Source organism: Equus caballus, chromosome 9 (assembly GCF_041296265.1).
Source record: "Equus caballus isolate H_3958 breed thoroughbred chromosome 9, TB-T2T, whole genome shotgun sequence".
Classification (NCBI taxonomy): domain Eukaryota; kingdom Metazoa; phylum Chordata; class Mammalia; order Perissodactyla; family Equidae; genus Equus; species Equus caballus.
The window spans coordinates 67,659,559-67,675,684 of NC_091692.1; the positions used below are offsets into that span (position 1 = coordinate 67,659,559).

Sequence of the window (16,126 nt, forward strand, 5' to 3'; positions counted from 1 at the left end):
ACCAAAAAGATTAAATAGTAGGCTAACCCCTGAAAAAAATCAATGTTTTTAATTTAAGCCAAGAAAGAACTTGAAGACTGAAAAGGAGTGGCCAGAGAAGCAGAAAAGCCAGGTTAGGAATGTCACAGAAGTCAAATGAGTGATGAATTTTCTAAAGACAGAACAACAGTGTTAAACTTGGTGGAAATAGCAGATAGGACACATACAAAAGGATCCAGGCAAATAAGACAAACATCTTCCTTGTATTTAGCAAGAGGAGCGTCATTGCTACTTTTGTCAGAACAATTACAATGTAGTCGGGGAAAGAAACAAGATTATGAAGAGTTAAGACACAGATGAAAATGGGAGAAGCCAGAAATGAATGTAAGTTACTCTTTCAAGAAAGTAGACAATGAAGACCTTGAAAGAAAGAGTTACCTTAACTCAGAGGGAGAGGAAGGGCTGAGGAAATGAAAGAAGTGGCTACTGAAGATACCACAAAAGTAAGAGGAAATGGGATCAAACATATAGTGGAATGGTTATTCCTCCTGAAGAGGGCGGGTGATGAGGTTAATTAAGATATAGATACATTTACGTTAAGATATAGATACATTTACAAGGTGTCTAATTGTGCCTTTTCTAACTTGGTATTATCAAGTAGTATCCACTGTGCACAAATGTCTCTAAAATGAACAGAAGTATTATTCACTTTTCTTTTGCTCTCCTACTCACAGCTCCCTTTTAAAGCAAAAAAGAAAAAAAAGTTGGAGTCACACATCACCTTTATATGAATCACACGCTTGAGGCTGTGTTAACTTTTCTCCAAATGTCTCTAGCAAAGCATGAAAATTCCATGTTTGTAATGACTGATACTAGCATTTTGAAAAAGAACAGACATATTCATAAAATTGGCTTTTCCTGAGTGCTGATCTGTCGAATTTTTTTTCTCGTGATGAGGACACTTAAGCTTTATTCTCTTAGAAACTTTCAGATGTCGAATACAATATTAACTGTAGTCACTATGCTGTACATCTCATCCCCAAGACTTTTATTAACTGGGAAGTTTGTACCTTTTGGCCCTCTTCACTCATTTCACTCACCCCCCCGCCCCCCCAAACTTCTTAATTGACAAAGTTGTCCCATTGTTTACTTTTCCAGATGCTACCTGAAAATATTAAGAAAATATTAAGAAAACCAGTTCCATATATTCTATTTATACACATTGTATGAAGTATTGGAACAGTATAACTATTTGTGGAAAACTGTCAGTTCTTCATATAATTACCCTGAGGCTGTAAACTACACAGTAGTACGCGTCTTTGTTGTGTATTTGCTCATAACTAGGAGGCTCAGAAATCAAGTAGTGTAAATCAGTTCCCATAAGGATAATATAATATCCAGGCATCAAGCAATGGGTTGAAGAAAACTGATGCCTTCATAAATATATTCCATTTTGTTGATAAGGAGAAATGAATAGTGTTGAAATAGTTTGGATAACCAAGGACAGAGGTAACAACTTGTGTAATGCTTAGTATATACCATGCTGTGTTGACCATATTTCACATATTTACCTAATTTAATCCTTAAAACACAACCCTATATATATTTTACTTAATTTGGTCCTTAAAACGGCCCTTTAGGTAGAAAATATTGTTATCTCCATTTCACAGATGAGGAAATAGACCTAGAAAGATAGTCTAGACTGTGACTCCAGCAGTCTGGCTCTGAAATCCCCATTCATACCCACCACACTATAGAGTGTAATTTACAGCTAAACTAGTTAGTGTCCCAGATGTACTTACCAACATAGGTTTTAAGGGTATTTTTCTGCTTTTTTTTTTTAAGGACCATTATTTGAGGGTAGAGTTGTTATAGTATTTTTTCCTAAATGTATATCCAAAGAAAAGAATTTCCACAAAAAATAATTTTGAAGTTTTTTAATGCATGAAAAGAACATCCCAGAAACAGAACAGGTATTGACTTATTAATGATGAAGCACTATATAAAGGAGCCCCCTCCCCACTTAGTAAAGAGGAATATAATGTAAATAGACATGAAAGAAGATGATCACTTTAGGATTAAACGCAAACCCCAAAGTTGTATACAACATTCATATATGGCTTATTATCTTATAGCAATATTTTCATAATGATGTATATGACATTTATACTTATTGGTAAGATGCTTCTGACTCAAAAGTTAAACAAAAGTGCTAAAGAGGTAGTTTTGCCAATGCAAGGTGAGAAAAAGGCTTTACCTTGCTTTGTTTTTTTTCCTCAAAAATCTGTAACCATTTCTTTTTGTTCTGATTCTCTTCTGGATCAGCCAGGAAGATAATGATGCTTTCAGAAGAAGCCAATTCAAAACCCTCTAAGAACTGATTCCCCCAAGTGGACAAGGATGGTGTTGAAACTACTCTACGAGTGTCCTTAAAAGGCTCCGTAGTTTCCTCTCTCAGTCTTGGATACGAAATAGATTCTGACTCAAAGGAGATCTGTTAAGATCTGACCAGCAGTTGGAGGAATTCATCCTGTTTTCTTCTCGAATTCTATGCATGGTCTGACGATGGTAACTGCTACAGTGACCTAAGGATATAGGTAAGTACTCCCTGTCATTGTAAGTCAGAGACAGCTTTAAAGACAAAAAATATATATATAAATTGAAGTTTGAAATAAGAATTTGAAAAACCCTCTAGCTGGCCTCTGAAATTGCATGATGAGTACTACAAGTGGCCGCACATAATTCCTCATGATTTTAGGCGTCACAAAGTCATCACATCTTCGATTCTAAGGGAGTTTTGGCTTCTGACTGCCAGATGCCACATGTTGCTTTATCTGTGCGAGCTGACATGGAGTGGGGGAGGTCTGCTGATATTCAGATTCTTTGACACCAGTCATCTGACCCTATGTACAAACTAGCTTATCCTATCCTTACAATGAGAAATAAGCCCACAAAGAAAAGAAAAGTTAAGTTTCAGGGGGCAAGAAAATATTTGTCAACTTGCAAAACTAGAACAGTCATTTACTGGACAATGTTTAGGAACCACTAGAAACAAAGTGACATAATATTAATCAGGTATGACGTTACACATAAGAAAGCATAAATATACAGTAAATAAGAGGTTTATATGTAGCCCCAGCAGAATATGTACACGTTAGAGCTGCTGTGAAACTGAGCAGGAATTCCTGTAGCATATCCCCAGCTAAAAGCAGTTTCCTCACACAACAGTGTGAAGGTGACAGATGCTGAGAGTGACAGGTGGTAACACTAAGTAGATATCCACATAGATTTATCCTGGAAAATGCACAATGTGAGAAACAAAGGGCACAAGTGAAGAGCGCTTTGCCTGCTGAGCTTCTTTCCCATAAAGATGCACGAGTCTGTTCTCCAGTGGTGCTCTGCAGCCTCGCACCTCTTGCCTCTCTGTGGTGCCGGGACCTCTCGGCGCACATCGAGCCAAGTCACATGCTGTACGCTTCCTCCTGCTTCCACTGATTCAGGTCAGGAACTCCTGCCACCAGTCTCCAGATGCAAATCAAAGCATAAATAACAGAGACCACGCTTGTGGCTCCTCCTTTCACAATGTTACTGGGAACAGTGACTGGTCCGAGCAGCACAAATGCCACACACCAGTGTCTGGAAGTGGAGAGCAGCTTTGTGCACTTTTGCAAAAACAGCCCCCCACACCCAAATCCACCCTCTGTGTCTTTTATCTTACTGATTAGCCCTGTCTGTAGCTAGGAAGACGCTGTGTTGCTCCTGGGCTCTTTCTATCAGCTTCCTCTTCTTTTTCTTGTTCTTCTTCTCCTTTGCCTTGGGTGCCCTCTTCCCTACAACAGGGAAAGAGAAAGAAATGAAGACATGTCAGAAAAGGCTCTTTCTCTAGCAAAGAAAACACAAAACATTAAGAGTTTTACACAAAGCCCATCTGGAAAACATCACCTATGGAAAAAGCAGCCTCAAAGAGAAAATTGTTCACATTAATTTTGACGGAATAATAATAATTTACTAAATTGGATATGCTGTCTAAAGCAGAGACTGATCTTCCTGTTACAGGGAACTGGCGTATTTAAAAACCTCCCAGCGGCCTGATCAGTCTTGCAAATATCATCCTGCCACAAAAATTCCATTTATCCCCTCCGACTTTTAACAATGCTACCCTTTACTAGACATCTTTACATCTTTCTACTGCTCCACATGTCAGTGGGTCGAAAGAAAATAAGCATTTATCTACAGTAAATATACCAGAAGTTTCAAACTCCCCTCTCCCTGCCCCATGGGAGGAAAAAATGTCTTGCTTTTAACATTATTCCCCCCATGTTCTCCAAAGACCAATATACGAAATGACATATGTGGAATACTTCTTTACTTTCTACAAAAATTCACGAGGACTTCATTCATTATGTGGCTTATGGCTTCTTATACAACTCCCCCAGACAAGTTGTTCTTATTATTAATTGAGAGTGAGAAAAATGCTTGTTTCTGAAGAACTGGTGGTATGTGTCTTACTGCCAGGAAATCAAACCACGTTATTTCTCCTCTTTGCCTTACCCACTAGGAAGCCCAGACCACGAGCTAAATGGGTGAGGTTTTCCTCTATCAGGAGATTTTAGATAGTTTTCCCTTTGCCTCTGCTATACTTTACTTCTTCTATCTTGTGGTTATGATTTATAGTTTTTATAAGGTCTCAATGTTTCTTTGCAAGCATGTATATATAAGATTGTGAGAAAATGAGAATAAGGAACATAGGCATTCGCTTTAGGTCCATTGCTCTCTCTGAGTTCTAAACACATAGGAATCATGGGATTTTTAGAATTGAAAAGAGCTTTAAAGGTCACCTACATTTTACAGAAAGTCAGACATCACCATACACCTTCAGTACGGGAAGGTTCTCCCCCAGACTAGAAATTTCAAATCCTATTCTTCCTCTCCTACCTGCCCTTCTTCCGAATTTATCATGTAGTTCTACAAAACTTCAGTTTTCTCTTCCTGTGAGGTATAGCTATTAGACACTGTAGTAATCAATACGACAAATAGAACATTCAGTGCTAATCCATGCTTTCCAGCCTCCCCCATACCTAAGAAACTCAACATCCAAGACCCTTTCATTACAGAGACATAGATGGCCAGCTTTTCAATCCAGACGATGGAGAAAGTGGCTGATATAAGAAATGAAAAAGAAACAGGTAAATGGCTTTGGAAACCAGGGTATGCTAGATTAAGAGAGACTATGAGATTTCTAAATAAGGGAGGTGTTCCTCGTTTCCACTCTTTCTCATCAGGAAGTATCCATTTTGTTTGAGGTGGAAAACAGTCTCACTCAAGACTGTAGCACATGGTTGGCACACAGCTGATGTTCACGAAATGTTTGAGGGGTAAAACTATCACAAGAAAAAATATAAAAAATAACATTTTTAATAGGACACTACAGTAAAATAATCACAATGTGATCATGCCCTCATATTAGATTATGAAGGCCCTTTAAGTTAACTTCTGGTTCTTGTTAAATTCTGGCATTAATGTTATAATGGCATTTTGCCATCTTTAAACATAGGCATAATCTTACTCAGTGAAACGTTAGTCCAAGCCATCATTAATCAAAGAAGCTGTAAAGTTACAATTATTCAGCAACATTATATCTAATGATGAGACACACATAATGAGGGAAGAGGAATGAAATACTTAACATAAAATAGCATGTTTAAAAAGAAGCTTCAATTATAAAGTTTTATGAAGAAAGTTCTTAGTTCTATATTTTCTTTAACCAAACAAAAGTTCCTTAGTTAAAAAAATTCATTACTGACTACATTGTAAAAATTAATTTAGTTTATGTTTAATTTATTTAAAGCCTGAAGTTTAAGAGCAAATGGAACTTAAGTGAATGGAAAAATAATGCTAATATTAATAAATTTTAAAATATGTTAAGATAAAACATATACTGGATATATGTTACTTAAAGAAAGCTTTTCACATTCACCGCCTCAATTCTTCATACAAATTATGTAGTTGAAAGTTAAATGTACGTTACTCTAACAGCAAATCCACGCTAAATGAATGGAAACTCATTTTAAAAGGGTCAATTTTATGTCATTTACCTATTATTCTGATATAATTGTCAGTATCAAAGAGTCTTTGGGTTTGCTGGCTGATAATATTGTGTGATAGGGAAGTTATTAAATATTTACATAAAGTAGTTCATATTGTGGCCAAAAATTCAGTAATGCTTCTGCAAACTTATTTTATATGAAATAAGTTTTCAAATTGTATGATTAGCCCATCGGCAATAAGTTACATGGTACTGGTTCCAACTAAAGATGTTTTGGGAGACCTAATTACAACCCTAAAAATTTTCCTCAGAAGTCTCTTTTGAATGACATCTCTATGCTATTGGTTCATTGCTTGGTTTTGGTTTTGGTAAGCCCCATTTCTCATGTAGGATATATTGCAAATACCAAAGAATTAAGATGGTTAGCCAAGATTTGACCACGGATAGGCCTAAATTAACTGAAAATATTTTGTGGTCCACAGTAGGTTTTTTTGACTTTAAGCCCAACTCAAAGTAATAAAAGAATATTAAAACATAACCTAAGAGAAGGTATAAAAAGGATCTTGTACATACTTCCTTCTCAACTCTAAGATTTTTCAAACATAAGAAATTAATCATAAGGATTAAAGCTAACAAAAAAATCTGTTTTTGTCTATGTATTTGAAAAGAAGTTATATTGGACATACAAGCATGCTAATTTACATTTCCACTTAACCTCTTCACATCTGTGGATATGAGATTAGACTTGGAGAATGACTTCCAAACTTTCACCCTGTACAGGAAGCATTTAAACGCAAGTATGATACCAGCCACCCAAAGAGTAATTCAACTCATCGATTTAACTGTCTTACTTTTTAGTTCACAAGACTTGGAAAATATAGTGCCCAAGATCAGCAGAAAAGATTTGAGTTTAATGACAAATTCTGCATATCTTTGTCCTGCATGCTTTAAGAATGCAGCAGCTATGACAAATCACTATTGAGTGAGTCTGATCTACAGAGCAAATCTTTTCAGCATTGTTCTACAGATGCAAGATGACAACTGGCCTAGATACTACTGTTGTTAAGGAAAGCAATGCAGTTTAATAGAGAAAGGCCTCCTCAGGGAGGAAGGAAAGCTGGTAGGTAGGCACAATCTTATAACTCAGATGTCTAGTAAGACATTATACTCATGACTCTGTTTTTACATTTATAGACTGAAGATGCTACGATCAACCTTCACTAGAAAGGTATGAAAACGCTGTGTTCCTAGGGTGAAAGCCGTGTAAAATATCACTAGCAAGACAAGATTATCATCAAAATGAACAAAGTCAGAAAGATACTATCAAAGCCACACTCTGACCAACATAATTACATTGACTTGCACACATGTGGAAATGGTCCAACAGGATAACCTATCAACTCTTCTACAGAGAAAGGTGAACAGTGCCTTATGGAAATACTCCTAACATGCAGCTGTAGATTACTGCTATTAGACTTAGAAATAGGAGAGATTATTTTGAACTAAGATATCAGGCAGACTCACAAATTACATGAAGCTGTGAAAATACTGACTCCACGGCCAGTCAGACATGAATTTCATTCATTCATAAGTTCCCAAATTCAAGGAAGGTCTTCAAATGGTTTCTACAGTTACTAGGTTTAGGTAAGAGTCTTTTCATCACTGGAACAATGGTTCTTGTACATCCATTATTAAGTTACAAAGGTTGTCTAGGGTTTTCATAATGATTACTAAGAGTTTTGAGGAAGACTTTCTAATGACAAATACAATGAAAGGAAATTGAAGAAAAAAATGCAGTAGCTGTGACTATCACAAAAGATAAAAGCTTCTCTCTCTCTGTCCTCCTCTCCCTCCACACACACTGGGGAAAGCAAGCCACAATTATGACAAATGTAATTAACTGTAATTACCATTGTTATAACCACAATTATGATGACAAAGGGAATCACCTGAAACCAAGACCAATTTCTATTAAATTTTAATGGTAAGTTTGTGATGCTAACTTGAAACCTGGGGTTCACTGTATTTATGAAATTCACCACGGAGACTTGGGGATCACCTCAGAGAGACTCAGTCATCCTTAAAACAGCTAAATCTGAGGGACAAGAAGCCCATGTAATCACCAACCCGATGAATCTTGCCATACTTCAGAGGACATGCTGGAGGCAGAACACAAAAAGATCGCTTCCACATCTAAAGTCACAAAGATTCAGTTGTAGACAATGAATAGCAACGGGACTATTTCTTTTTTTCATATGGGCAACTTGAGTTTGCCCAAGAATGAGTAGCAACAGAGATTGATTTATTTAAGAGTGATGGATGATTCTCTGAAAAAATGCCAGCTGGTTCCTAAAACCTTTTAAAAGCTCATATAGACAAAAGACCTAAATACAATTCATAATGGAAATAAAAACAGTTAATAAATATATTAAACAATCAAATCTCACTTACAATTAAAACTGCCAAATAAAATGAGTTGCTGTTACAAAGATTCTTAAAAGAGAAAATATCTAAAGCTAGTGAGAACGTGGTAAGACAGACATTAGGATGCATTATGAGAGCATAACATTGATACAGCCTTTCTGAAAAGCCATCTGGCAATGTGTACAAAAGCATTAAAAATATTCCTAACTTTTGACTCAGATCTAGGAATCTATCCTAGGAAAATAATCTAAACTTGGACAGAGATTTATGCATAGAAATGTTTACTATAATTCTGAAAAAATCTGTAAATTACCTAAATGCCCTACTACAATTTTTCATGACTTCTTCTTTTTATGATTACTGAAGCAATAAAGTATTTTGTATTTTAAGGCCACAGCAATTAAATTTATTCCCAATAATAATTGCATGTCCTTAAAACTTATCATAAATAGGTATAAGAAAACACCTGTAATACAAAAGCATTCCCAGTGTGGTGGTAAGCAGATCCTTTAGTGGCACAGTCAATCATAATTGGATCTAAGATATAAAAGCTTAAGAACTGCTAAACTACCTAAACACTTCAGACGTTAAGAATGGATTAGCTCATGAAGCTTCTTTAATCTAGAAAGGAGTCCCAGTGGACAAATATGATGAGCGCTAAGGGATCCACCATAGCGTATCCTACATAGTCTAAGATAAAAATCTTTCCATTGTACATAGCAGTTCAGAATAACATATTGATGGTTATTTATTTACATAAGCCGAGAGTCAGAGTACAGAGTTAGTTAGAATGAGTAAAGCAAATGGATCAATTTTGGCTCCTTATTTATAGTGCAAAGTTCAAATTATATTTTTAGAAATAATACTCTTTCCACTAAAAACATATCACCAATAGATAGATGTCTTTGGAAAGGACTGGGAAATCCTTCAATGGTTGTTTCCTGACTGTGATCAAATTTTCTTTGAGAAAAAATTAATCTCGAGACAAACCACTAACTTTTAAAGTGTTGAAAAATAATAAACCACCTACTAAGGGGACCTTACTGGGCATCTTGAATTTCAAGTTATAACTTGAAAAACTTCCAAGTGGTTACTTAGTCATTTCATCTTTATAAAAGAGCACGTGCTGGGTATGGAGAACAGACTGGTGGTTACCAGAGCGGAAGGAGGTGGAGGCGGAGCCAAAGGGGTAAAGGGGCACAAGCTTATGGTGATGGATGGAAACTAGACTTTTGGTGGTGAACATGATGCAGTCTATACAGAAGTTGAAGTATAATGATGTACACCTGAAATTTATATAATATTATGAACCAATGTGACCTCAACAAAAAAAAAGAGGGCATGGGCTTCAAAAATCTATATACAATCTGAAGATAAGTTACAAATAGTTGTTCGTCTTACAAGCCTATTGGTGGAGAGTGACAAGCATTCAAAATCAAAAATAACTGACAAATGTACTCCTCTAAACATACAAACATGAAAATCATTCAGAATTCAGAATACTTACTACCTAAGCATATTTATGCTAATTTGTAAAAAACTAATTCAACAAGCCAAATTCTGATTTTGGGATACTGTTCTTCTATTTGTCAAAGTTTGCCATATTTTTAATTGTCAAAAGAATATGAAACAGCTTCCTTTGTCTTTAAGACCTCTCAACTCTTCTTATGTAAGGCATTTTATTAAGCATGAAGTCTGTTACCTATTTTGCTGAAAGGAAGTCCCGTTTGGTTTTAAAATCTTGTTTCATGTTAAAAATGATGAAAATGGAAGAAAAGCTAGTCCTGAAGATCACCTGAGCCTTTATGAATCATGTCATCACTGAGAGTTCCTGTACGTGGTATTTCAAAATTTCCTCATTTTATATCTCTGAGGAAAATCATTCTTCTTCAGGTGTATAATGCGACTTCTAAAAGGGCAATGAGCTATTTCCCAAGCTCCTACCTGCCAACTCATTTAAAGTGATAAGAATTACAGAAAAGTAATTCGAATGAGATCTGGGTTTGTTCCACGTAACGTTGGTCTCTCTAGTTGATTTTGTTTAACTTAAGCTCTTAGACACCTGGTACCTCAAACCAGAAAAAAAAGGAAAATCAGTCCAAAGACAATATTCTATGGAGTTTAAGTCAGAGAATAAACAAACAGGGAGAGATGCTTTCAAAACTAAAGATATTTTCATAAATACTTTAGGTTTATTGTAAAGACAAAGAGTTTCAGAGTCATGGAGACTAAAACTTTCCACAATTTCGCTGGTGTGAGAAAATAAATACATAATTCTACCACAAGGGGGCAATAATTCACCTTTACTGTAAGAATAGCTCTGATTTTTTAAAAAATGTACAAGGGAGTTTTGGGGCTCTAATTTCTTAAATACTTTCTTTTAATCCCAATTGGACGCCTTTTTTTTTTTTCCCTTTCTAGCTAAGGTGAGTTCTGTAGTGGACTAAACAGTAGGTAGCAAGGCCCAAGCGCATTACAGGGAAAAACGTAATTACATTGCTGTTAAAAAGATGTTTGAGGGTAAAGGAGGGCAAAAAGAGAAGCAAAGTAAGATAAATTTGCTATTCAAACAGTGAGTTAGGGGAAAAAAACGTTATTCACAAACCCAGGTTTGCCATTTTATTATAGAGAAGTTAACATCAACTACCTGCAAAGAACAGATCCTTTTTGGGGGCGTCTCATTTATAAGAATAGAGTTGTAAAACTAAAAATGATCTTCACTATCTTCTGGTCCAGGGTGTGCACAGACTTAATATCAAGTACGAAAGCTGATAGTTAGATGGTGATTCCTGACAAAGGGTTCCGATCGAGTTGGCCATATTGAGGAGAGGGAGAGACAGCGAGTATACCAGACACTCATTGTCTCTGCTCTAGTCCAGCTCTGCTGTATAGTTTAGATCAGCAGCAAGCGAGGCACAGAGGTACTAGAGCGACCTACCCAAGTTCCAACAGCTGATTAGCAGAACCGGACTTGGAACCAGGTCTCAATGTCTCTCTCTCTCTTATGTATTTTTATAGCTTTCAAGGTCATTGGATAAGGACATAGTTATAGAGTTACAAACACACTAGAAGACAACTAATATTACTCTAACCTAGTTCTATGGGAAAAGTCATTGGCCTCATAATAACTGTGAAACCCCTTTATGAACTGCATAAATAACAACTTATCTGTAACCTAGACTTTCTGTAAATTGACACTTCATCGATTCACGGCTTATTCTTTTTCTTACCTTTTAGCAACATGCAATCTAGAAAGTTTTCTACATAGGGTTAATGCGACGGTGGACATTCCTAATATGTACCATGCACTGTAAGCACTTTATACACATTCTCATCTAACTGAGTATCATGAAAAAATTTAAGTACTCAAACTGTTCTGCCAGAACGTTGTGCAGTCACGCACCCTAAATTGAATCAGAATAAATAAAATTTGCAGTAAACTATCAGGCTCATTTGGCATTCCTAAATTAAGTCAGAAAAACATCAGGTTTTGCAGAGAAAATGATACAACTCATTTCATTTGATTAGGAGCGATGGGATAACCAGAGAAGTATTTCAAGTTCCTCCATAGCTGACTTCATACTATAACAGAGGGTTCCTTTTAAGATAATTCCATTAGAATAAAAGGATTTAATCCCTTCTTCTTGGTCTTCAATCAATAACCATTAACTAAATGAAAAAAAAAAGTCCAAGAAATGATATTTAGGACTATCGTCATATGGCAAGCATTTATTTAATTTGGATTCAACACAATTTCTATGGAACTTGAGGACACACCTACAAGTGAAAAGAAAGTTAGTAATGGTTTCAATGTGTTAGCTATGTCAGAGCATGGGTTACCAGTCCAACATTGCAGCTCACCTAAGCGGCAGGCCTGACGTAGACAGTCAACACAGGATGTGAGGGGATGAATGTTCCATGAAGGACCATAAATGCATTCCCCTCTCTGCAACCTTGTAGCACTTTGGATCTCTCTCATTAAAAAATTTACCCTCTTCTGTTGTAATTTTGTGTTTGCTTATGTATGATGACTATTAGTTTGTGAATAATTACAAATAGCTACAATTTAATGCCAACATGTGCCATAGATTCATGGTTGAAGTCTTTCCAGAAATCACGTTACCAATAGTCACTTAAACTTGATGAATAAGGGGAGTTAAAGCAAAGATATATGGACTAGATTTAAACACTCAATGTGGTCAGGAACCAAAGCCGTATGGTCTTTGTCATCCATCAGAGAACGAACTCTCTTGCTCTTCCTGGGCTCCCACATAGCTTCTGCCCTCAACTTTAGCTTACGCATGGTTTATGAAGGAGACCCTGGCCCTGAGTAAACCCACTGATCTTTCAGCTTACCTTCCCCTTATAACAGCCTCAGTCTCTTTTGCCTTAATTGCATATTTTCAGGAGAGGAATTCAACATGAATTGCTTCCCCTATGAGTTAAACCACAGAATCATGGATGCCTGGCCAGCCCATGGCTAGGTCACTCCCAGGTCTTGCCTAGATGGGTGGGAGCAGTCATGTGACACTAGACTGGGCAAGCATCTAGGATACATGTTTAGAGCATGGGTTTGGGGGTCAGCCAGCCCTAAATTCAAAGCAGAGCTCTTCCTTTTATAAGCTGGTGACCTTGGACAAGTTACCTTCTTTTTCTAAAGCTTAGTTTCCTCATTTCTAAACTGATATCAATGGTACCCATCTCATCATTGCTGTGAAGGGTAAAGAAAATGTATGTAAAGTTCCAGATACTATACCTGGGACATAAATGCTAAATAAATTATAGCACCATATGAGGTACCTCACACGTGTTATTTCTAATCCCTACAACAACCCACAAGGTAAGCATTATTTCCATTTTGTCAGTGAGGAAATAGGTTTAGAGAAGTTAAGTAAATAGCTCAAAATCACATAGCTCGGCAGTGATTCAAACCAACATCTGGCAGATTCTGAAACCTGTACTCTTTCCACTATACTCTTTGGATCCCTTGTGCCCAGCAAAATGTCTTTGATCTCATAATCATTTAAATGGCGGCTGAACAAACAAATTAATAAGTAAATGCTAGGCTGAAGAAAGGCATCAACCTCCCCACCCAGTCCCTCACAATATTAGGGTTCCCTTGGGCCACATTAGCTCCCCAATGGGCTTGGCCTACAATCTATATTTTTCACGTTAATTATTCCCTGGGGTTAAGGCATTCAAAGTCTCAGTTTCTTGGGGTCAAGCAACACATTTAGCATTTCCAACTCAGTATCAACAATGTGCCCATGGCAAAACCCAAGGGAAGAAAACATTTCCTTTCCAGGTGGGAGTTGGAAGAAGTTTAGACCTGTGGTTCCAAAAGCCAGTTCACAGGCCACAGATAGCAGAATCCTCCAGGGAGCTTTTTGTTTGTTTGTTTAAACATAGGTTCCCTAGCCATACGCTGACTCTTGAAGGAAACTTTCAGGAGAGAAAACCTAGAATGTTTTTTAAGCTTCAGAGGTGATTCAGTGCAAAGTTAAGACTTACATGCAAGTCTAGAGCATAAAGCTCTGCTGAAAAGCATGTGGGCAGGTGAGAGAAAGGACTTTGGATGAGGATAAAGAAGAAGGCACTGAGCGAGAGGACTTCAAAATGAAAGTCAACTGCCTTCCCAATTGAGCTAAGAATCTAGCTTCCAAATTGTGAAATGAAGCAAACCTCTTTCTGCCTGGACTCTCTCCCCTAGCTTCTGTCTGTGGTGATTCCCCAAGAAGAAAGCAGCAGAGATCAAACTGTCCCTGTGTCGAGAGGAACGTGCACACCCAGACAAAGGACCACTTATCTTTATCTCAAGCCAAGCTGTTGTGGATCACTCATGTTATAGCAGATTCATTTCTCCTGTGGTTATATTCCAGAAACTTGCTTCACTCTATCTACAGAATCTCTCAAGTCATTCAATTAACAGGTTCTGTTGTGAAAGACAATCTACTTAGTTTGCAGAAATTCTTAAAAGTTGGACAAAAAAAGAAAACAAAATTGTAGTTGAAAAAATTTAAACTATTGTCAAGTTTGGAGCTTCTTCCTAACTAGGATACAGAGTTGGCACTTCAAAAATTGGAAAGAGGGGCTGGCCTGGTGGCACAGTGGTCAAGTTCACACGCTCTACTTTGGGTGCCTGGAATTTGCAGGTTCAGATCCCGGGCAAGGACCTACATACTGCTCACCAAGCCATGCTGTGGCAATGTCCCACATATAAAGTAGAGGAGGACTGGCACAGATGTTAGCTCAGGGACAATCTTCCTCAAGCAAAAAGAGGAAGATTGGCAACAGATGTTAGCTCCTTCTAAAAAAAAAAAGGAAAGACAAGAAAAGTACCCCTCAGACCAGTTGACACAAATACCAGAGGTAATAAAATGTTATTAATTGTATTACAGAAAGAAGGAAGAATATTCCAAGTCTTTTTTCTTCTTTCAGAAATGTGCTATGTAGGAGTTTCTTCCAAACTATTAAATCATCATCATCATGCAGGTGTTAGCTGTGTGCAAGCACTCAGTGTTTTACAAATGTTAAGGCATTTCATGCTAAAAATATCCCTATGAAATACATACTATCTTTAGTCCCACTTTGCAAAGAGGAACCCGAGGATCAGAGAAATAAGGTAACCTAAAATGACACAGCCAGCCAGTGGTCAAGTTGGGATTTGAACTCAGGCAGTCTGGTCCCAAGGCTTACCCTCTTAACCATTATGCTATACTTTCTCTTATCACCTTTGTGGCATAATAAATGTGATCTCCTGAGAGGGAGGAGAGACAGGAGGAGGTGAGTGTTACACTCTTCCCTTTAATCATGGACTCCCACAAACCCTATGAAGAGGCCATTCATTTAAATGACCAGACTATTAAATTAATAAAATGGAGGCTGGGACCATCATTGATTTGATATAAGACAAGGATGAACAAGGGCATATTGTATTTGTTATTCTTGCAGGACAAGGAAAGTAAATATATATTTGCCAAAAATAAATAGTCTTTATCTACAATTAAAGACCAGATAAATGTTTTGGTTACTGTAGAATCTTTGTCACCTACCCGAGTAGCAGCAATGGATTTCAATTAGAGGAAAATTATTTGACAAGGAACTCTAAATAACATGTTCAACACACCTACTGATTACTACAGACATTACAGTCCTGAGGTTTCAAAAAGTCTGCAATCTTTCTGTTTTCTTGAATACTAATATCTTTGTCTGTCATTATCAGATATTAAATAAATCAGAACATGGTTAATTATGGTTTTTTTCCTACAAATATCCTAATGTTTAATAAAATGGGTTTGTTTCCCTTCAATTGACAGTGGTATTTCACTATCTGGAAAAAATATAGAGACTTATTCATATAGTATAAACTAAAATCAAAGGAAGCTATTACACGTGTACACACACATACATACACACAATACATACCTGTAGTATTTCCCAAGTATTGGTTATTATCATGGTTATATTACTATGTTCTAATCAGTTTTATTTAACTTACGTGTTAAAGGAAAATATGAGACCCCAAAAGTTTATGAATCACATGAAAAAGTTTAAGATGTAATGGAAATGATTTAAAATGAATCATCACTGAATCAGATTATCTAGGAGGAGACTTGCATTCAAACTAGTATAATTTCAATAAAGACATCACCTGGAGTTTGACAAGAAAAACTATAT

At 36.7% G+C, this 16,126-nt stretch overlaps 1 protein-coding gene across 4 annotated transcripts in view; it reads right to left on the bottom strand.

Annotated features, from left to right (window-relative positions):
* Positions 1-1,901: 1,901 nt before the first annotated feature.
* Positions 1,902-16,126, bottom strand: part of RSPO2 (R-spondin 2) — a 148,540-nt gene continuing 134,315 nt past the window's right edge. For 3 of the 4 annotated variants that reach the window (XM_070221271.1, XM_070221270.1, XM_070221272.1), the window contains one exon: positions 1,902-3,809. In XM_070221271.1, coding sequence (XP_070077372.1) covers positions 3,694-3,809 — 116 coding nt within the window. In that variant the 3' untranslated portion in view covers positions 1,902-3,693. The remainder of the gene's footprint in view (positions 3,810-16,126) is intronic. The other variant, NM_001109681.1, reaches the window with a different exon arrangement.